Below are 24,176 nucleotides of genomic sequence, written 5' to 3'. Positions count from 1 at the left end.
AAAAGATGTTTATGAAAGTTTTATTTTTATGCCTAATGTGGTCTTAAAATATTTTCATTTGCTGTGTATTCCATAAAATTACAAGCAGACTGTGGAACAGCAGTGTGGAATTTAAAGTTTGACACTTATTTTCATGGGTTAAGTTTTCCTAAAGTTAGGTTTAAATGTTTGCTACACAGTATGTCTCATGAAAGGGTGCAACACACGTGCCTGCAAATGGAGTGGCAGGGCATACAGTAGAGCATATGGCAGATTATATAATCTTTAAAGACTAATAGAAATTACGTTACTGCACATATTTTGATTTTTCTTCTAGGTAAGGGAACGACTGAGGGTTTCTTTAGAAAGAGTCTCTGCACTGGAAGAAGAACTAGCTGCTGCTAACCAGGAGGTAACATAAAACACTTTCTCCCCTTTTGAGATTAAATTTCTCTAATACTCTGTCCCATGTGTTCCCTGTCACTTTCTTAAAAACTGTTAAAAAAAACCCCAACAATAAAAAAAAATCCAACCGAACAAAACCAAAATGAAATAAAACTAAAGAAAAATTACATTCTGAGTAAGCTTCTCAGTGAGGCTTGCTTAAGGTGATTGTAAGATTAATACAACCTTCTCTTTACCAATTTATTCCCTCCTTCTCTTCCCTTGTGAGCAAGCCAAAATGCAAGAGCTAGTAACAGATTCCCAAATTTCTTACTGGACTTGAAAAAGGAGTGAACCAACAAATATGACAGATACTGTAAAGAATTCAATAACCTGAATTTCCATTTCACTATAAAATTAAGTAAAACACACACACATACTCATTATATAAATGTTAACATTGATGGAGGAAGGATTATGGATGACTGTGAAATGTAGGTTTGTCTCTTCCTTTTTAATTGCAGTGTATCATGGTGTACTCTGGGGCCATGTAACTACTGTGAACTTGGACAAGAGAGATTTTTCCTGCTGAAGACTGTTCTCTTTTGTTTGAAAGGGTGAACAGTAAAACCTGTTTGTACTGAACAGCTGTACACTACAAACAAATAGAAAGTTTGCACCCAAGAGAGGTGATTTTGAGGCCAGATAATACAAAAAATGGAGTCTGCTCGTGACTACCATTCCCCTCGTGTTCTGAACTCACCTGAAATGTGCTTTTAACACTGTTAAAAATAAGCCAGATAAGCAAGTTGAATTAAAACTATTTTGGGTTATGGCCATTTCCTGGTGTCATTTTGTTCAGGATTAAGACTGAAAGAAGCCATAGACAACTTCAAATGCTACCAAACAATTCTTGAAAAGTGGAATACCCATAATTCAGAATAATGTGTGATAATGTAAAGTAGAGACTCCTGAAGTATTTTTAACTAAATTAAACTGAAAAAGGTAGTTTCTTAAAGTTACTTGTTAAAAGCTGGATCTTCAATTAAGATATTAGTACTTCTTTTTTATAAGTGTGATAAACTATAAACCTATTGATATGATATTCACCTCTTGGCTCTCTGAAGTAACAGATAAAGTAACTTAAGACTTAAAAATAAGACTCTTCTTTCAGAAGGATCCAGAAAATTTGTGTTCAAATAATATAGTTACCCCATGTTGTGTATTCTGTTATTTGCACTAGCATTTATTAAATAGCCAGCAGTCCTTTTGCTCAGTCAAGCCAATTGAGATGCATCGCACTCCTCCAATCCCTCCTGCTCATCACCCAATTGAATCCAAGTTCACTTCACTGGGCATAGGACCAGGTCTTTAGAGAATTGCCTTGCTATTTGGAATTTTAAAAATTTAGTGAAACTTTTTTGACAGTAAGGAATAAAAGCATGCACAATGAAATTAAATTGAAATAGGATTTCCATAGCTTTTCTTGCCCCAAACCATTAGAAATGTTGAACAATGTTTGTGTCTACATGACACTGAAGACATTTAGAAGGACACTGAATCAGTCAAGCATAACATGACCATAAACATAATCTGAATATTGCTATTCCAGTTTCCTATGAGGGACTGTTAAAGCTGACATTCAATTAAATAATAATGAAAAAGGAGTGAAATGGGAGGAGATATGGAAGAGAACAGGCGGATTATTTTCAAACAGTTATGCATTTGAACACGAGTTCAGATAATTTTCACACAATTAGTTATTTCAGTAAGATGAAATTAATTAGAGCGCTGCAGTATTTAAGTCTAGTTTTATGCTAAATTCCACAGTGAATACACAGGCAATAAAGCATTTTAAAAATTTATTGTACTATATGTGAAAATAAGTGGGCTAAGTTTCTAGGGGAATTGAATATATGGTTTTTAATAATTTTGGTAGTACTGTGTCGGTGACTGTTCTCCAAGGAGAATAAATATTTTCTTTCATATGCATTTTCTCATACTTATTCTAAGAGTGTAATATATTCAGAACTATATCTAAACATAAAATGATGACGGTAAATTGGTTCCCAGACTTAACAAATTATGTTTAGGTATATGACAAGTAGCAGATAAAAATTAGCAGAAATGTATATGTTAATATATTCCCTCTTCTTTAAAGCTTGTGGCTGTGGCTCTGACACAGCAACAGTGAGAAACTGCAGACAGTCCTGAGTATTTATTGAAAATGTTCTTCTATTAAAAGAGCCCCAAAACTGGGAGAGAACAACTGCGGTTTTCCATCATTAGGTGGCAACTAAGCTCTCATTTAACAGTCTTTTTGCTATATTACATACATAACAAAGGGAGTGAAATCATCTGTAATTGGCAAAGCTGATTTCAGCTCTAGATGCTAACAGAGTCTTGCAAAGCACTTAATATTGGATAGGCAATTGTAACATACCTTGAACTCTCAACTCCAGAGAAGTTGGGGTGGGCATTTGGACCTGTTGGGGGAACTGAGCATGTGTAGCTAATGTTAACATGTAGTTACACAAGGGTGATAGAGAAGGGTTTTCGTCTTATGAGCTTATCTTTTATTAAAGCTTATATTTTATTAAAGAATGGATTAAAAATTCTTTAAATATATGTTTTCCTAGGGGAAAAGGTTATTTGACTATATATTTTATTTTGCTGCAAGTGATTAGGGATTGTGAAGGGAGCCATTGTACATAGCAGCAAACTGAATTGCTGTTAATAAGTTTTTATGCAGACAGGGGCAAGATAACTGCAGTAATAAAATTCCATGTTCATCCTGCATTTTTTTTCATTTCTGCTTACACTCAAAGCCATTACTAGTTCACAACTGGAGATGTCCTGATCATTATCTGTTGCAGACAAGATGAATAGAAGATACTGTAAACAATTTTTTTGAGAAATTTCCCTTCTGTTTTTAATTAAAATTACTGTAAAGCTACACTTTCTTACCCCTTAGGTGCTTTTAAAATTATGCTGGTTCCCATCTTCTTCCATATAACCTATGGTCTCTCCGAGTAGTTTTCTTGTTGAAGGTTATAATTTGCAGTTAGCAATTAGACAAGCTGCAAGTGGGACATCCTGTAACAAAGCTCAGTAGTATAATAGTGTTCTTCTGTGAATGTTTTTCAAGGGAAATGTGAAGTTTTTCAGTGAGTATATGAATATTTGTGAAGTTGAACAATGATCTGCTTACTAGCTTCCTTTTTACGCGCTAATTTGAGAAGAATGAGTCTCGTTGGCAAGAGAAGTGAATTCATCTTCACAATTTTGTCATTCATGATCTTAATGGGAATTAACTTCATTGTTGAAAATACTGACAAGATAACTACTTTTGTTCTACAGCTTTAGAGATACTCCTATTACACTTACAAATGCGAATCTTTGTTAAAAGTATGCTGAACTGCACACACAAACAACACACCAAGTTTAGCCATTAGTGCCATGTTTTCCCAGGAGCCCAAGTGCTAGCAGCTTCCACAGCTCAAGGGTACAGAGATTATAGACCATGACCCATAGTGACAGTTTTAAATCCATTTCTGCAGCAATGTGCAGTCTTAAATGACAACTGTTGCAATTTCTATTAACAGATCTCCCTGGTTCCCTAAGCCTTCAACAAATAGTTAAAAAAAACCCAAAAACAAACGACCTTTTTTTCCAAGGCTTTTTTGTAAAATCAAGCATTATACATAGTTAATACAATACTGGAATTTTTTTTTGATGGCTGTGCTTAATTTGCCCATAAATTTTCTCCTGTTAATTTTAAACAATTATCCATCCCTTGCAACATCCTTCTGTTAATAAGAATCATATGAAAAGTGGCATTCCAGAACCCTATTTTGTTTCCAGTTAATATGCTGACTTTTCCATCTCTCCTCATTAGTAGACACTGTGGCATGAAAAATATCGATTTACTTACACTCATTACCTCAAAGGAATAAATGGAACTTTAGGAACCCAGAAAATATCTGAGCTGCGGAATATTAAATTGCAGAAACTACTGATTTGACTGTATATATCACTGTACTACCATATGCTTTTCCTCAGCATTTGTTCCAATTTCCAATTCTATTTCCAGTTGCCAAAAACATTGTATTGCCTCTGTCAACTGACACATAGATTATATTTTAAAACACTCAGGCTTCATTTTAAAGCCTCATTGTTACATTTGCTTCTGCAAAAGTTTGCTTGATTTTGATGCTAAATTTCACTCCTGGAGCTCTCAGAGGTCTTGCAGGTGTTTTGGATCATAGCTCACTGCTTCATGTAACTGCATACATTCTCCTGTTTTGGCAGTGGGTTTCTTCCTGACACTGAGTTAGTCTATTCATTAGGATACCCTAATGCTAATTTTACAGCATTTATGAAAGCATTCATAAATTATTTACATCACTGAAAAGAGAGGGTGGTTTGAAATTTCTGATTCCTTATGTTTCATACCAGAGACAGCAGAAAATGTATCCACTCATTCAAGAAAGAACTTCCAAATACCATGTTAATTGCCAATCTTCTGCTGTTCAGGACAAATCAAGAACACAGAAAAAAATGCAGTAAAATTGTTACAGCTGAGGACAGTTTTGGCTCTGACCATGAGGGATGCTGCAGACATGACCATGGTACCACTACTGCTAATGAAATATTCTCTATTAGTTAATATGTATATGTATTTCAAAGTGAAGTCTTAGCTAAATGTGGCTAAATGTCCTTTTACCCATGGTTGCATATAAAACCATATCTCCATGCCTAGATTTTTCATTTCCAGTTAGGTTAAGGCATTTTTAACAGGGGTCTCTTTGCAGCCTTAGGCTGTGTAAATACAGTTCAAAGTGATATTTGGAGTAAAAGTGTTGTAAAAGGAATTGTTTACTTGGAAAAATAGATGTGCATTTCTTGAACATATGATTTACACAAAATTACATCAATACAGAATTTAGAAATTATTGCTATCAAAACTTTGGATGAAATTGGGTGGAATTCAGGGCCTTTTTTTTTTTTTTTTTTTTTTGTGAAGGCCAGGCAGATGACTTATATCTGTTTCTGGTGACTTGAGGCATACTTTTTTTTTTGCAAAGAATCTGAAACACCCTTCCTCTATAGTACCTTCTTTCACCATGTTTTTTCAGAATGGTGCAGCTGCAGGTACTGCTTTCTGAACTCTCTTCTACTTGTTAATTTTTTTTTAATTTTCTTTATAAGCTGTAGATTTGCAGAGGTCTGACTCTGAAGAGATATTCTTTGTGGTCTGAACTTTAATTTAAATGTCTATGTAAATGTAGCAAAATATATCTTTTCTGCAATGTTGCACATAATTAAAAATATCTTGATTTGAAAAGGAGTTTTAAATGCTATGTATAATTGCTTTTTAATCTGCCTTTAACCTTAGCCATCTAATTAAATGTTACCTCTGCAAAAAGTTATTGTTGCCCTTAAGTTTTAAATGTGGCAATGATGCAAAATGATTATTGGTTTTTTTTGTGATTATTTCTTATACTATGTGCTTTACCGCTTTAATTTATTCCTCTACATGTTTCAATTAGTATGTGTAGCATGGCAGTTGAAGAGGTTGAAAATTAATACAACAGCACTACAGCCTTCATTGCCTAATTTTTTTACAAATTGAAAAAGAACTAAGCAGAAGAAATAGTCAGATACGTTGTCATAATTATTTCATTTTATGTCCTCAATTAATTCCAATCTGAGTTCTCAGAGGAAAAATAAAAGCACCGAAATCCTTTGTGAATATTGAGAGCATCAGGACTGATTTTGCATTGCCATAACCTTTTTTCACTAATTTCATGTTCCACTAAAATACAGAGCGGAACAGGTCTAAAATTCAATGCATTTTCCAGATAGCAACTGAAGAACAATAATTTCTATTGACATATTTGAGGTGAAGCTCACTATTGCATTTGCAAGAGTGGTTTCTTAGTACAACTTCCTTAAACTTCTACCACAGAGAAAAATCTTCAGATTTTGGCTACTAAAAGGACATATGTTTTCTACCATGACAGCAGATAATGATTTTGAAGATATTAGTATTTTTATACAAAAATCTTAGTGAATTAAGCCTATTTATGTGTTTACCAGAGTGTAGTGTGTGCAGTGCAGAAGTTGTATATTAAATACGTTCACCAGCTTTGGTCTTCTTCACTGAAATGGTTTTGCAGAGCAGAAATGTGTTGCTGCCCAAACGTCTTAGTGTTTTCAAAAGCCATCCTGAAATGCTGTGTTCTCTTTCCTCTCCATTTAGCATGTGGCCACCTTTAACAAATCCTAAAATACCAATGTCATGTTCTCACTTTGCACTGTTTGTCTAAGTTGAATGTCTCCTCTGTGTTCTTTAGAAGAGACCAGTTTGTAAGAAAGGATTTGTGGTCTGTGCTCACATGTTCCTGGAGCACTTAAGGAAATACGTAGCTGAAGTCTGAAGGTTTTTATTCCTTCACAAAGACAGTGTGATTAACAGTTTTAATAAAATGTTTCATATTGAATGTTTGCTAGCTCATATATATTTCTTTCTATATATTTTATATTCTTTAGAATGTTGTGTCATAAAGACAATTGTTTTTTCTGGTTCTCTTTTCTAAATATTCTAAGATCCCAAGTATTAATGTATTCAGCTTCAGTTTTACTGCTGTTAAGGAATGATTCAGACCCTTGCACTGAGATCAAAAATTCTGGCTACTAAGGATATCCACTGCAATTTTGGGGTTTTTTTTTGCAGAATTTGTGTCATGGCAAATTAGTTCTTCTTCATTTTATTTACTTGTAAAATTCTTTGTAGGATTTTTAATATAAAGATTTGTGACTAGAGTAAATCCCAGTGTCACAGATTTATCATAGAATGGTAGAGGTTTTTTCTGCTTATTTTAAAAATACCCTGAGATTATTTGTAGCCTCTCAGTTTTTTGCTGTGACACATCCCTGTGTATCAATTAGAGCATGCATACTTTGCTCTTAAACAATTGTGAGCTGTTATTTGCATTAAAGAAAAAGAAAAATTTAAGTTTAGTAAAAGAATGCTCAAGGGAGCATGGCAAAAGGTAAAAAAGCAGTGTCAAACTGTGACTTGCTACTTCCTCATTCTTTACTCCTCTCCCAAAACCTGCTGTGCAGCTATGAAGCAATTGTTTAAATATACATTAAAAGGGAATTGAGATCAATATTTGAAATACTTTTTGCAAATCTCTTCAAATCTACTTCATTTTTATGTCTGACAGAAATATTTGATGTAATGAAACCTTGGTTCCCCATGATTAGAAACTTGGGTGATTTAATGCCTTGTTTTACTGAATAAATGATGACTGGAGATTAAAAATTCCCCATTTCCTTTAGACCTTGAAGCGCAAACTTTCCATAAAATTAGCATCTTTATCAAAATGAGCACAAACCTATTCCAGTATATCCTTTCATGTGTCTGTGTTTTTAAAGCATTTGTTTTGTAGATTGCTCATTGTGAAAACAAATTAGGTGCTACTATTGTAATGTAAAAATAAGAAAACTAACTACAAATTCAATTACAGATACTATTCTTCTGTTTAAATTTTATATTCTCATTTTTTAATACTTGTGGCCTAAGTCTTCGGACTATGGCCTTTGAGGAGATTGTATTTTTCTATGCACTGAAAACTCTGGCCAAATCTTCATTGCAAGTTAGATTGCTGCAGAAATATAAATACATAATTGTTTATTTAGTAGCAATATATTCCATCTTCCATACTGAAGTGTTTTATTACACATTTTTACTATAATTATTACTTCATTACAGTGCTGCCAACAGAGCTCCAGTAAAGGAGCAGGATGCCATTTTGGGGGTAAAAAAATACTGAAACATGGTTCCTGCTTCATAGCACTTAACAGTATAAATTTATCTCATGGTGTCCATGGCTCATACAGCTGTTGACTGGACAGCATTACTGTAAAGCTCAGGTACACAGTGACCTGTGCAATAGATGTGGCAAGTAATAATTACTCTTTTTACTACCACAGGAGCTCTGTAAAGTGTCTCATAGGACGCAAGTTCATCTGATACTCTTCAAATATTCTTGCTCCTAAAAGCATAGAGATTAGTTTGGCTGGGATGACGGTTAGTTGTTTCTACAGCAGAAAAAATAGGATGCAATCCAATAGTTAATGGGTTCATAAGTATTGATAGATGGACTTGGCTAAATTGCATAACTTGATTTTTGACAGCTTATGGCTGTAGTGGCATCTCTTCAGGTGCGCATTCTGTCACACAATGTCTGTTCTGAGACCCTGCACAAATCCTGGTACACTGTCTGAATCCTTTCCCACTCACTGTGCTGTAGCCATGCTTGGGAGTTAAATACTGGGTACATGTCCCCTCAGCCCAGCTCCAAGCCTGGTTTCCTAATGGAGGAGAGGCCGGGGCTGAGGCAGGAAGGAGGTGACTGTGCTCTCCATGAGGGCCTGCAGCTAAATAACTATAGGACACAATATTCATCATCAGATAACATAACCACTGCAATAAATCTGCTCGTATGGACAGTTTTCTGGATCTCATGAGGTTGAGTTGTTTGAGTTATTTTGGGGGTCTGTACAGTGTTTTGTATTAATCAGTAAAGAGGAATCACAGAGCATGCCTGACATTTCTGCACAACAGCAAACAAGTATATCAATATATAACAAAGCTCTGTGAAGCTGAAGATGGCTCAGAGATTGATAAATAGATCTCCTCTACTTTATTCTAGGGAATTACAAAATATAGAAGCTCTGAGTTTGCAGCAAAGATTTTGTGGATTTCTAATTTATCACACATTCCTCACCCAAAGCAGAAAAAAGGGAGAAGGAGGAAATGGCATGGCAGCCAAAGAAATACAAGCTGAGAGAACACAGGGATCACACAAGCCAGGTGTGTGGTTGAGCATATTTCACAATCATTTGCCAACACACCTGAAAACTCCAGGAGATTAATGAAATTGGAAGGTTACTTGTATATGGTTAGTTTAGGATTGTTCATAGCCAGCATGAGATTAGACACCGGGATAATTTCAGTTTGGATTTAATGTCATCTGTTTGGCAATCTGTTTAGGGAGCTTAACAAATCAATGGAATGCAACTATCACCAGACCTGATTTCACAAGGTCTCATTAGCAAGTGCCTTATTTTCAACATATCAAATTCCTAAAGTAAAGAATGTAGTGAATGGGTAAAGGTGTGCTTAGCTGACATGCATTGTAGGGGTCACTACTACGTGTTCAAAGTATATCCATGAAAATTTCAATGTCTAATGTTTAATTTGCTCACAGGATTCACAGAGTGCTTTTTAGGGGACATCAGAAAGAATATATAATTTCTCTTTGATCTGTTATTTTGAGAATCATAAACTTTGAAATGGATGCTATTTTGTCCTGCATTGGAGGTTTGAATTCAGGTTTCAGAACATAGCTGGTTATCTTTCTGTCTGTGTCAGCTTTGGGGTCATTTAACATTTGTCATTTGACATTTGTCAAATGAGACGTTCAAGCAGATGAAGGCAGTGTCATTGCGAGAATTGGACTTATTGCAATATGGGACTGCAAGAAAAAATTATTCTTTACTGTTAATTATCTTTTTGCAGACCCATCTTGATGAAAATGCAAAACACATACCCATTATCCTTCATTTTTAGTCTGCTGGAATAATGTAGTGTTTTAACATTTGTTAAATGTGCTTCTTTGGAATGATTATTCAATTTTCTGTAAATTTATTTAATATTGATGATTTTTTGAGATCATCTACTAACTCTCAAACCAGATTTTAAATAGTATAACAAGATCATAGTATCTTTCATGCTTATTACTCTCCATAAAAATTTTTAATGTATGGATAGGTCTTACATGCTGAATTTTTGTAAAATATTTAAATTGATTACATGAGTCAATAAATAAAATCAACTTTAAGCTTTGCTAGGTTCATATTTGTTAATCAATATTCCCATTAACATATGAACCAGAAAATGTATCATCTGTGTTTTCCTATTGGATCATCTCAACCCTACATTGCGCATGCAGCTCTAAGAGTATTCTGCAAATTCATGATTTCATTAACTAGAAAAACTTACAAACAACAAGCCAACATATGCCTGTAAAATAATTAAATGTAGAAATAATTTTACTTGGAATTCAAAAATGTAAAAAATATTTTGGGTTTGATTAGGAAATGTCAACATTAATAAATAATAAATAATCTTCATTAATACTAATGAGGACCATCAGTGTAGAGGTGAAATTATTATAAGAGAAGCTGTAGAGGATTTAACTTTGTTCAATCTATAGAAAATTAACCTGTTTGCTTAACTTGGCACCTGGAGAGTGTGGTTTGAACACCTTTAAACATGTAGGATATGTGGTTACATACAGGAAAAAGAAGGAAAAAACAAGAAACCATATGTATCATTCCCCTGCATTAGAAAAGGCTGTCATATTAGATTACATTCTGCAATAATCCTAGCATAAAAACATGTTTTTAGAAGTTCCACATACTAGGAATGTCCTTTGTAATTAAAAAATAGATAAAATTTGTATCAGTGAAGCCCATATCCTTACCTTCACTGGAGAAACATGACGGGGAAAAAAATTCTACCAGTAAGAATGTTATTGAAAAGTATTGAGATCCTGACTAAAATTAAATGGGTACATTTGTTGTAATACTTGAAATACAGACTGTTACTCACTCTACTGAGATTCAATTTCAACAGTGTGGGAATGAAACTTAAGTTGGGATTTCTTCAGTTTGTACGTGCGGATCATGGCTTTGATATTGTTTAATAGTAGTTCTAGGATAAGGTTCATTTCCTTTCTGGATATTTCTCATATCCTATCTATCTGTTGTATATTTTCATGTTTTCTACAATCAGTAGCAGAGATGGTGATTTTAATACAAATACACTGTATAGGAAAATGTGATAAAACTGGATATACATGTAGAATAGTGGTTTTCATAACAGACATGTCCAGTCAAAATAAACCTAAACAATCTCAAATCTCTAGGTGACAACATGCAGACAAAGAGTACAAAATTTCGTTTGGGGAAGACTGTTTTTACTCAAAGGGACATATATTGGTGTAACCAAAAGAGGAAAACAGATTTGCAGTGCAAATAGCTCAACACTCTTTTTCAAACTGAGCAGTATTTTTCAAACTGAGTTATATATATTAAACAGGGGTACTTTTCAATTAAATGCTTTATGTACTAAGAGCAACTACATAAAGTCCTAGAGGTACAAATATCTGTGTATATATTAACATAAATATTAAAAATATACCCACACACTACATATGCATGTTTCAATAACTTGTGTATTGTTGAAAAGAATGAACATTATAATGTCTCTGCCAAATCCATCCTCAGTTCTGACAAGCTGGGAATCAGACCCTTCCAATGAACTCTGGAGATTTTGAATACTAGTCTTTGTTAGAATAATAATGAAAGAACGATGGTTTTGCTACTACTTTGTTGAGCTTGGTAAGGGAAAAAAAAAAAAAAGGAAAGCAAGAGAAATTACTCAGCAGGTGTCAAATACACAATATAATTCAACCATGTAATTGCTATTTGTTACTGTTTTCCTATCGTGCTAGTCTCTGTAAAAGACAGTTCTTTCACTGTGTTTTATTTCACACAAATTTTGTGACAAATTAAAAGTAGTACATTTTTGTTTACTTCGATAAGGGCTTCTGTAGAAAACATGCTGAAATGCACTGGGTAACCTGTGAAAAATCTTGACAGGTACTGTTCCTCACAATAGCACCTGCACCATTGCTTTAAATGGCTCCTGTTCTGTTTTCCAAGCGCTGACTCCTAGCTATTGTGAAAATGGACCCCAAATTCTGTATTTCCCCTTTTAAACATACCTGGTTGTAAAGCTCAGAACCTGCAATTGCTGAATGGAAGAACTAAAGCATTTCAAAACTAAAGTCATCTTTATGGAGATTCCTTTTTATCTACTGTTTCAAAAGACTTTGTCTGGATCTAAGGGTTTTGTTCCTGAAATCAGAATGTGCTATTTATGATACCCTGAAGAGCATCTTGCGCTCTCTCTCTCTCTCTGAAATGCTGTGTATATAGCCAATCATCAGTCCTGTGCAGTTCGTTTGAGTGTGATACTGAACCATCCTGAGATTTGTTTCAATGTTGGAAGATGACATAAGCAAATTCAGTGGTTTAAGGTAGGAAAAGTTCATGAAAAACAGCTTTTCAAAAGCTTAAAATAATTTAATTGCTTTTATAGAATCTCAGAATCATGGAAAGGTTTGAGTTGGAAGGGAACTTAAAGATGATGTAGTTCCAACTCCCCAGCCACTGGCAGGAATGCCTTCTACTACACTGGGTTGCTCAGAACCTCTTCCAGCCTGGCCTTGAGCACCTCCAGGGACAGAGAGTCAGCAGTCTCTCTGGGCAACCTGTTCATAAAGTGATGAGGCAGCAGAACCTTATACAAAGTAAAGAATTTCTTCCTAAGATCTGAGCTAAACCTGCCCTCCTTCAGTTTAGGGGCATCCTGCTTTCCCTCATCACTATATAGGAAAGTATATTAAGTATTCCTAGAACACTTAATTGACTGAAGACTGAAACTTGTTAATGAAGTAAAAAATGGCCATTCAAACAAGTTTCAGCATCAGAGGTACCTGGTCATTTAGGATTTTTTATGTTTAGAAATGGATTCTGATCTCACACCTCTCAAATAATTTTAAATTAATTAATTTGCAATACACCCAAAATAAACATGTAGAGTAGTGCTTTTCCTGCCTCATTTTGGTCTGATGAGAGGCTTCTTCAGATCAGTACTGGCTTGTATTCATCTTCTGTTCTATGCTGTATTTTAATATTTGATATCAATATTCCCTTAATAACTGGATTCAGGCTATTAAATGTATAGATATGATACCTAGATTTGGCCATTTATGGAAATGGAGACCAGTTCAAGTTTTGAGTCTGAATTGCTGAACCCTAACTTCATTTAAAAAAACATGATTCAACAGTGTCTGCAGATAATGGACACAAATTCTGCTAATTTAGAGGGAATTTATATGCGTAGTATAGTGGAGGTATTTACCAAAATTTTAAAATCAAAAAGCTGGGCTTTAGGAACACTGAAATTATTTATTAGTTGAGACAGAAAGGCAGAAGTTGTGTAAGGTTATGCTCAGTATTATTATGACAGAGTAGGGGTTTTGAAACTGCCATTCGTTCTGAAGTACCTTTGACATCTGGAAGATAGAAACAAAATTGATGGAAATTCTTTAAGGTTTGATGTGTCTTGTGAGTCATAAAGCTAACATGCAAAAGCAAGAAGAATATTGAAGATCAATATGCCTGTGAGAAGAGAAGAAGCTGAAGGAATATTTTTAGATTAGGGGGTGTTTTCATGGACTTAAGCTACAAAAGTTAGAAAGGTCCAACTAGAAAAGTAATACTCTACATTTTGTTCTTAAACTGACAATGATTGCTTCATTTTTCTCAATCAAGAAAAAAAAGAACTTTTCAGTTGTGCTGAATGATCTTGGCAAAGAAAGCAGAGAGCCAAATGTAGACTTTCTTTAGACTCAACTGGGGAGAGACAAGAAATTTTACTCTTGTCTGGGGTCACATTGAAAGGCACTACTGTGGTCCAGATCAAGTGTGCTAAATAGGAAAATAATGTTTGTGATTGTAGAAATGGGATATAATCATTTGAGATCCATAAGCAGAAGCTGATAAGGACACAAATGTGATGTATTTGATAATATTTTAGAAGGTATAATTTGGACTTCAGTTTTTATTTAGGTTGATTGTCCAGTTTTGGGTACAGCAATCCTAAATAGATTAAAGATATTTATCCACACTTATTTTCTATTAATATCTTAGGGTATAGGAGTGTGAGGGGGCATATTTTGATTTGTTTTCAGCAGCTATGATGTCATCCTCAAGAATACTACCTTTTACCTTCCAAAACAAAGAACATAGCATGGAAACAATTAGGAATTTAATGTTAGCGGTCAGATAGTATGGAGGTAGTTGGAAAGCTGTCTATGGACATGTTTTGTCTTAGATATTTTTAGCTGGATGTCAAAAACATAAACACATCAGTAGAACAGATAGGCATTTCTCAGAAATAATTTTACAAAATTTTACCTGCATTGAAAAATCATTTCCTTACCTAGATCTCTGCTATTATTGCTGTGTGCTATTGTAATGATCATTAGAATTTAAGAGGTTTTGGAGTCTACCTAGGAAATATTTAGTCATCTGTGTCTTCACCCAAATCATCAACCCTTCTTCCATGTTTTCGCAACCTGTTAAAAAAGTTACACAAATGGTTTAGTGATTAAATGAGCACATTTGCAAAAAAAAAAAAAAAAAAAAAAAAAAAAAAAAAAAAAAAATAGAACATTATTGAAAGTTAAATCAATAAAAAGTAAGTAATAAAAAGGAATATGATAACAATTAAAAACTTTTGCTTCAACAAAGTAAAAAGCAAAAATTTACTTGTAAGACACTGAAGAATTTCTGTGCTTCCTTAGGAGCACTTATTCTGCCTTAATATATTCATTAAATCAAGAATAGAACAAGTATGAAAACAATTTAGCTGTGTGGTTCTTCACAGTTTAGATCTGTTATCTGACTACCCAAGAGATGAAACTTCTGCAATGTGCCAGACTTCAAAATCTTTGTTGTTCCTGTATATATTTGCTCTGCATTCATTACAGTAGTAAAATCATTGAAACTGTAATGTTTAACAGTGATGGATTTTTGGCGAAATGTTTGTCCCCAAGCATTAAAAAATCAAGAAAATCCCTCCAAATAATAATGCACAATATTACATTGTTTTATTTTCTTCTCACCTAAAAGGGACAATTGATTTTTTTCTTATTTATTTACTTACTTGGAAAGTGGTGGTACCTAAAGACCCATAGAGGCCAAGAATACGCGATAAAGTGACAATGTTTTGCACTAGTGTTTAAAGAGTATTCTTATTCAGCTAAAGGGCAGTTAAGGATTTGTGTAGACACAGGTGATAATTCAAAATGAAGGCATAGTGATGTCTGCTTTTTAATGGACCAACAAAAGATTAACATATGAAAAAGCCAGCTGTTTTGATGCCTGTCAATTAATATATCCTATGATTTTACATTTTTTTAATGTTACATGTAGTTGCTTTATAGCAATCAAAATTTTATAATATGTGTGTTGAAGAATCCCACTTAATCTACCTGAAAGTATCTTTTAGCACTAATTGATGGCTAATTTTCTTTGTTGGCAGCCATAATTTCAGGAGTTTTGATTTAAGAACTATTTGAACCATAAAGAAAAATAAGTGAGTGAAGCTATTCAGAAAACAAACCACAAATGTTGAATTATTGATTGTGTAAAAAGCAAGACTATGATAGTGAGATTATACCAGTACTTTTTATGTTATTTGAGACAGACATAATTCTCTTATTTACACCAAATGTTTTAAAGTTCAGTGTATTTGTACAACCCCCAAAGACACAGATTGTCTCAGACAGTTTTAATTCCCACTCTTGTAGTTTCCTATAATTGCTTGGATGAAATGTTGCCTTCAAGTCTTGGTCTTGGCACTGAAATCAGTGGAAGTATATGATTTCTACAGGGGTTGCAACTTGAAATTTTTAGTGAGCAGTGAATTAGCCTGCTCATCAGAATCTCATATTACAGCAATTTTCACCATTTATATTAAGGAAGAATTGTTTAAAGTTATGTTCTTACATCTCAAATGTTGGTCAGAGTGATTCAAATGGTCTCATTTTAAAATAAGCACTTAAATATAACTTAAACACATCTGAAGAGGAAAAAAAGGGTTTCAAATTAAAATTAAATAATTCACATCAATGTAAGCTTATCTTGATGTCAGTTAGAACTAAATTTAACTTAATTTGATTTAATAAATGTTACACAAAATCTTGGCTGCTGCACTTGGCTACCAGGTAGTACTACCTAAAATTCTCCCTCCTACCCCATGCTTTTGTATTCTAGGACAGAACAGCCTTTTAGGGTGTTTCTGACTCAGGACTTACGCAGACAAAATATAGTGACAGAAGCTTTTAAACTTACACCAGCCCTCCAAAAATGCATCCTACAATGTTCTGCTGTGTTTAATACATAATGTTATTCATCAGGTAAACCATTTACTTTATGTGCTCATAAAAGCAGAACAATACAGAGATATCTAACTGTGCAATTTAACAAAATTTATTGTTCATATTAGCCAGATCTTCCAGCTTATCATAGTATACAATGTAAAAAATAATTAGGACCCAAATCTTTCTATGCTGTTTATTGCCTAAGAGTAAGCCACAAAGTCAGAGAGAAAACAGTTTCCAGTAGCTGCATACGAATTTTAGTAGCATTACCAATAAATAACCAATATTTTAAATACAATAAAACCTACTTCTGTATGTGTTAAAACAGTCAATGAATAGTAGAGGGTGTTAACGTACCTGCTTTTCTCAATGAAAACCACGTAAAATGTATGTTGCTGTTACTAACAGATGGGAAGCTGTCAGAAAACTAGCACTTTATTTTGTACCACCTGGGTTTGATTCATAGCCTATTGGTACTGTTTTCCTATAGGACAAGTTTGGCATTCATTGAATTCTCTATAAAAGAGTAAGTCTTGTTCTCACAGTGTTGAAAAAATCAATGGCTAACTGCTGTTTCATCTTTCAAGCTAAAAAAAGTGTCCTACCACAAAAGCAGGATAGGAGACAAGACAGTGTTGACTATCATGTCATTTGTTCCTTTGTATCCTTAATGGCCTTAAGATATCATTAGTATGTTTGGGTTTTAAGCCTCTCTGCTTATAATGACCTAATTTTGCAAATACTACAAATCCCAACATAGGATTCAATTGTTAATAGATTTTAAAAATTGCCTGCTCAGTATTTTTCTTGTGTATATTTACCACTTATTTTCTTTCTTTTGCAGATTGTAGCTTTGCGTGAACAAAATGCACACATTCAAAGGAAAATGGCAGCTGGGGAAGGGTCTGCTGAATCAGAGCATATTGAAGGAATGGAGCCAGGGCAAAAGGTTCATGAAAAGGTATAAAAATGTTAGTTGTCATTAAATCTAACAATCCGTATAATAAATAATCAGGCTTTAGATTTTAGTAATGTGAATATTTTGTGGGATGCCCATTTAGAGTATTGTCTGCCTACTGAAACCAATATGAAAAAAATGTGCTTGTTTAAATGGAAAACAAATGCAAATGGGCAGGTCCTTGCTCTTTGATAGGGTATTGAGTTAGATCCATAGCTTAAAACTAACCATTCTGGAACTTTTTGCATTATGCTGCAATTACAAGTACTATATGCTGCTGAGTGATCCTTTCTATGCTGCATACAGAAGAGCAAGGCGTAGTGGCATGTATATGTGGAAGGCTGCATATGCAAACATTCCTGGAAAAAAAAAGAGACCCTTAGGGGATAACAAAGACCTAAAAGCTATAAAAGTGATTTTGCTCTGTGCTGCCTATAGACATTCTTCCAATTTGTGTCCATGTTCGTATAGAGAGAAGCTACTTAGGAATCCTTCAGTAGGAAATAGATATGTAGAATTCAGGACAAGTATTTGCTTCTTAATGCAGAGACAACAAAATGCAGAGGCTGATTTAATAAAAAAGGTTTCCTCCTTAGCCTTAGATTTCCACGTTGATAAAAAACCAAATTGAGTGTCTCCCTCTCTTGCTTCAGAATTAATAAATTAAAATGATAGCATAACATAACATTTGGCAGACAGCTGAAATTAGTAGAGCTGCTGCTTGGATCTCTAATTGTGCATTTTTGTGTAATGCCATATGATGAACAGTGGCATAAATCATACTTAGAAAAAATAGCTGTCATCATTATTTATTTTATAATCAATCCAATTTACAATGGTGCACTCACAGTGCAGGCATTAATTTTACACATTTTGCAGTTATGTGTATTTTCCTTTGAGTAATCTGTATGGTTGAGAAACACACAGTAAACAAATACTCTTCAGCTACACTCCCCTTTCTGCAAAATCTTACAGACACATCTGTGAAATTTTGATAAACAGTGTTCACCCCACTCAGCTGTGCTTTTAAATACAACTACACTGTTGAAAAAATCTCTGATTTCCCACTTTCTTTGCAAGCCGTGTCTTCTGATTTGAGCCATTGGGTCCACTGGTTACAAGCAGAACTAAGTAGAAATAAGACTATCCATCCTTTAAGAAATCTGCATATTTAAACACTAATGAGAGGAATGAAATCCAACATAACATATATTATCATCATTTTTTTAATTGAATATTTCTAGAGTATTATGTTTACAAAACATCTATGCTTCCTAATAAAAACAATATAGGTTGGTTGGGTTAAGCTGAAATAAAGGTTTTTGCTCCTTATGGTAATGGAAGCATACTGGGTAGGGAGTTAAGAGGAAGCTGTATTGACACCAGATCAACCAGTGCACTCTATAATTCACATCCTCTGCACTAGCTGCTCTCTCCCTTTCTACATTTACATTGGTGGCCATCATAAATTCCTTATTATTTAGGAAAGAGAAACTTAAAAGCTGGAAAATATAGAAACTTGCAAAGACACCAACTTGCAAAGAGAAGAGCTTTAAAGGACTTTGAAAAATTGTTTCAAAGAACACCTGACAAAAATCACCTGTTCTGGGAATTAAGATGCAACCATTTCTGTTATCAGATATTCTCCTACTTAGACCTGTGACCACTTGCTGCCACCCAGATCCTTCACTTAATCTCTGAGGACAATTGCCTGATTTCCTCACAGGCAAAAGCCAGGAAAGTGAGAGCTCCCAGTGAATATGGTGCCCATTTGGAAATCTAGGGAGGCAGCTAGGGATGCTGCAACGGTGGGACTGAACAGCCAAAAATAAGATACTGTGAATAAGGAGTCAGTTTTCACATAAGTTCATTATTTCCTACTGGTATTTCAGCTTCCTCAAGAACCATGAAAGTTTAATTATTCAGCAAAACAGTATTTTCAGAAATTATCATATGCAAATTAGGAAGCATTAAAGTTGCTTTGAAAACGAGGAGGTCTTCTGATGTTGTACACCTTAAATGTCCACCATTACAGTATCCCTTTTTGTAATTGTATTTTGCTTGTTTCCCTCTCATAATGGAGAATATTCCTAAATTACGTTCCACGTATTTTAATTCAAATATAAAAAATAATTGCAATTATTCTTTTGATGTTAATGGAGTTTTATCAGAGATTAATTAGCCTGATAAATGACTGTTTGTATCCTCAAAGATGCCATGCATGTATCAAAAAGTTTCCTGCTTGAGAAATCCACTTCAGCATGGATTTCTGTTATGCTGAAGGCACAAAAGCTAACTGTTTAAGTGAAGTGTAAATCAGGGTGTTTGTCCTTGGAAGCACACTGGTCCTTCCTATAGTAAGGTCAGTTTTACCAAGAGAAATTGGTAATCCCCTTCAAAACAATACCAGAAACAAAGGGAAACAGATACATACACCAGGAGAGGTGAAAGAGCCTGATATTTCTGCTGCAATGAAGACCAGATGCTACATTTTATGAGGAATTCAGAGACTTATATACTTACTTTTTGCAAGAATTAAACACCTGGGTCTATTTTGCTTTATATACACCTCAGGCTGTCATATTTATCTTAGGAATCCTGTTTCTTCTTATTCATAACACTAACATATTACAATAATTAAATCAAATGTTCAAAATTAAATCAGTAAGTTATGAATGCAAAAATCTGTGAAAACACTGACAAAAAACTGCAGGCATTGTATTCTGTAGGAGTAAAAGGTGTTTTGCCAAGGCAAACATAGTGGGCTAAAATGTTCAGAGTGCAAATCAAATACTATTAATAAAAGTAGCAAATGTCTTTCAGAGCAATCATCAGAACCTGTTCTGGTTTTTGGACTTGATTATTTTTTGGATTTTCAGATGCAAGTTTTTGTATGAGTAATAGAAATCTGCAGAAAACTTCCCGTTTCAGGTTCATATCACATACACTCCTTTGTTTAGAATTAATAAATTAAAAATTCTTTTAACTGGCAGCATAGTGAAATGGCAGAGAAAGGAGTGAAGGAAAGACCTATGTATAAATGTGATGTGTAAAAAAATATTGGGAGCTGTGATTCTTGCCCCAAAGCTTATACATGCTACATTACAGAAATAATACAAAATACATTTGATAAGCAGATAATGAGTTTGTTTACAAGCAATGTGGATATCTTTCTGTTTTTTAAATAATATCTTTCTGGATTAATCTTGATAAAGCTAATGAAAGAATCATGTGCTGAGGGGGACTTAATGAAGGTTGATGGCTTGACACACCTGGGTATTGGGTAAAAGGAAACATGGATAAAAGCTGCAGCTGGGATTAGAAGCCTTCATGAATCTAAGGACAGTATGCAGTGTTCTTTCAGAAAGCGTCAAGGCAAGTATTTTGTAACTAGTGTTCTGCTTAATAGTTGAGTTTGGCTGCATGACTCTGGATACTTAGTGCCCCACACTGTAGCATACAGAGCTGCGTTACTCATGCATAGTTTAAATGATAAATCAATAGACTTCTCAGATCTTTGTCAAGAAATCAATTCTTTCTTTGTTTCGTATAAATTAGTGTGCCTTTCATTCATACAAGTTTCCTTTCCTTTTTACCTAGTAGAAACCCCTACATGCTACTACATATCAAGCCTGTTAAAACACAGCCTTAAAGGGGGAATTTCACATTTCAAGTACTGTGATAGCTGGCAGCATTGCTGTCAGCAAGGCTGACTGACCTTTGCTGGCTGATTTACTGCAAGGTGTTGCCAGGAGATAATTTCTAATGGTGGAATGGGGAGGCTCCTAAGAAAAAGGTGCTAGTCAGAGCAAATGAGAATTGATTTTGTGTGTATAGTTTGATTGGAACAGCTAGATAGCCCTTAAAATAAAGGAGCAGTAACTGATTTCTGTCTGTGAGAGCTGAGAAAGTCTTCTAATGGTGTAAAAGAGAAACAGGCAGACATTTTGGAAGGGACCAGCAACAAGAAAGAAAAAATGCCCACCCATCAAGTGAACACCCTCCCATCCCTCATTTTGCAAAAGGACTAAAGTGGGACAGATGATCACAGGCATCAGAAACGTGAATAAAAGCTGAAAGCTGATCAGGAAACAGACTTTCTAGATCTTTAAATTAGTAACAAAACTAGGAATCTTTTGATGGCTTTTGAAAGAGCAAGAAACTGAGGATGCTTAGAGAGAAAAGTGCTAAAGAAGGTAGCTATTTTTACATCAGTAGTGGGGTAGGGAAGGAAAATTTCAATTGAGAGAATATTGTAATTGATAGCTAATTAGAGGTTGGAGACAATTCAGAGTAATTGAAAAGGAGACCTCTAATGATCAAATTACTGCCTGATACAGACCAAAATATGTGAAACAACCTAGAGAAGCAGAATAACTTTCAAACACAGTGGCAATCAACCACTTAGAAATGACTGTGACAGCTTAGATTCAATGCTACTGGTTTTGGCATAGCTTTAGACACTCCGGTTTGTGTGCTGGTTACATGGATGATGATCATGCTCCTTTTGCTTGTTTAGTTGTCCTTTGGGTTTGGTCTATTGCATAGCAAGGTGTCTCTGTTAGAATCTGTTTCTTTTGAATGTTTTGCATGAGGCATTTGAATGGAATGGGGTGGAAGAACTCTACACTATAGTAAAAAGCGTCCTCTGGTGACTTATTTATTCTTACATCTCAAAGAGCATGAGTAAGTATTACTGTTTGCAGCATTGATTTTTACTCTTGCTTTCATAAAAGCAAATTATTTGTATAATTTATTCTGATATTACTTACTTTTAAATATTCCTCTACTATAGAATTCAGATTGTTTTATTTTACCTGTAACTGTATTTCTGTCTCTTCCCTGATGATGTGGCCTTCGTGATCAAATTTTCTAAGTTGAAAGGAGCATCTTCATCATTACAGAGCTAAAAATAAAAAAATCTTTTTTTTTCCCTGGGATTTGGGACAGAATTTTCCAAATTTCCATGTGAGGACCATGGTGCAATAGGGATTTATGGTGCAATGAACGTGCCAATACTCTTCTAAAAAAGAAATTTCAATTAGTGTTATTCACCATTTAGAGAGTGCCCTAGTAAAGAGTAGACATAAGGCAAACAATTTTAGGGTTTAAATAAACAAAACAAATAAAAAGGGAGAATACGCATACACACAAAACCCCAACCACACAACCCAATGCTTACCCCATAAAAATACTTGTTCTAGGAATACTAAAAGACCAGAGTTCTGAATTTTTAGATTACTTTCAGTTATTCAAAGGTACCTTATGGTTAGACAGAGTTTAATTTGGTTCTCTGACATGGAACTGCTTGTGCATGTGGGCATCCTGTGAATCACCTGTGCTCCTACTATCAAAACAAAGAGGCACAAATGAGGAGTTCTGTCACGTTAATGAGTCCTGTCTCCTCTGCAGGTTGTTCAGAGATAACCTCATGAGATGTTATTGGTTTCCTTCTCACCACTCTCTGAGGTTAAAGTCTAGCACACAATATGTAATTAATTACTGGTGGATAGTCTTTAGACCCAATATTTTGTGTCAGATGTTTTATAGCTAGAGAGAAAATATCACCTGGAGGTGCTTTTTTACTGCTCTTGGGATTTCCTTTTAAAAAAATTAGGTTTTCATGTACATTTTACCACATACGTAATTGAACAGAAGTTCTTCCTACAAAATAAAATGTAAAATAACTTTGCTAAATAACCTGGGACAATTTTACCATTTCTTTTGCAAACTTCTGTAGACTGGTGTCCCTACTGTTTCTTTGGGTTTGTTTTTTTTTTTGTTTTTTTTTTTTTTAATTATTATTATTTTACCTTATATGTAACTCAAATTAGTTTGCTCCAGTGTTATTTTGCTGGGGTTTAATTGAAAGGGAAGTATTAATTAGGTTAACAGAGACTACAGTATTCCAAATTAGCCTCAATTTACAGTTTCTCACGGTGTTCCTTTTACCGTTGTTATTGTTTTTTTTTCTAGTAACCTAGTCTGCAGCTGCTTTTTCTTTTATTATCTCATGTAGAGACAAGCAGCAATATAGGGGGGGATTTATGTTCATTTGTAATTCTCCAATTTGCTGTCCTTTTCCCTGCTGACACTCCTGTGTGAGCAGCAGATTGTCTTAATGCTGTGCTTTTTGGATGTTGAAAGAAACCATGTTCCAGCAATGTTATTTTGCTTTTCATTCTTTTCAGTGTTAGGGAAATTTTACTTTCCTCCTCCATTTCCACAGACCTTAAGAAATGAAAATTTTACTTCTCCCCCAGATACTTTTGTTTAATCCCTATTATCTCCTCATTCTTGTCTCTGCAGTTTGTCACCTGTTATAGTTAGTACCATCAGTGTTATCAGATTTACTTGGTGATTATTCCATCCTTCCTGTTTCTCCTCCTATCTTGTTTAACTGTATTTGAGTGATTGTAAAGGCTTTCTTTATGGAGGAAGAGTATATTTAAAACCCATAGTAACAACCATGTTAATTGTGCTATATCAGTTATTTATCTAGTGTGGTGATATGGTAATATAACAGAGAAAAAAAGAAAAAAAAAAAAATTCCCAGCTTACAAAAGCCCACAATAGGCATCCTCTTGTGGGCTCTTTCCCTCATTCTTCCCACGAGAGGGGGGATGCAATCCTGCATTGCTGGGCAGAGATGCCATTGCTCATAAACCTTTGTTTGCTCTTACCTAGCGCAAGAAAAGATGTCTTAAGCTTCTCTTGATCCTTTCAGTCCAATGCCAACCAGATTTCTCATGTGGCAG

At 34.5% G+C, this 24,176-nt stretch overlaps 1 protein-coding gene across 1 annotated transcript in view; it reads left to right on the top strand.

Moving 5' to 3' along the window:
- Window positions 1-24,176, top strand: part of PPFIA2 (PTPRF interacting protein alpha 2) — a 286,176-nt gene that overhangs the window by 191,771 nt on the left and 70,229 nt on the right. Inside the window, exons 6-7 of the mRNA XM_041409731.1 lie at window positions 317-391; window positions 17,305-17,421. Coding sequence (XP_041265665.1) covers window positions 317-391; window positions 17,305-17,421 — 192 coding nt within the window. The remainder of the gene's footprint in view (window positions 1-316; window positions 392-17,304; window positions 17,422-24,176) is intronic.

The sequence above is a fragment of the Onychostruthus taczanowskii genome, unplaced genomic scaffold, assembly GCF_017590055.1.
Source record: "Onychostruthus taczanowskii isolate IOZ18803 unplaced genomic scaffold, ASM1759005v1 scaffold31, whole genome shotgun sequence".
Lineage (NCBI taxonomy): Eukaryota > Metazoa > Chordata > Aves > Passeriformes > Passeridae > Onychostruthus > Onychostruthus taczanowskii.
This window is presented reverse-complemented; position numbering and strand designations above follow the sequence as displayed.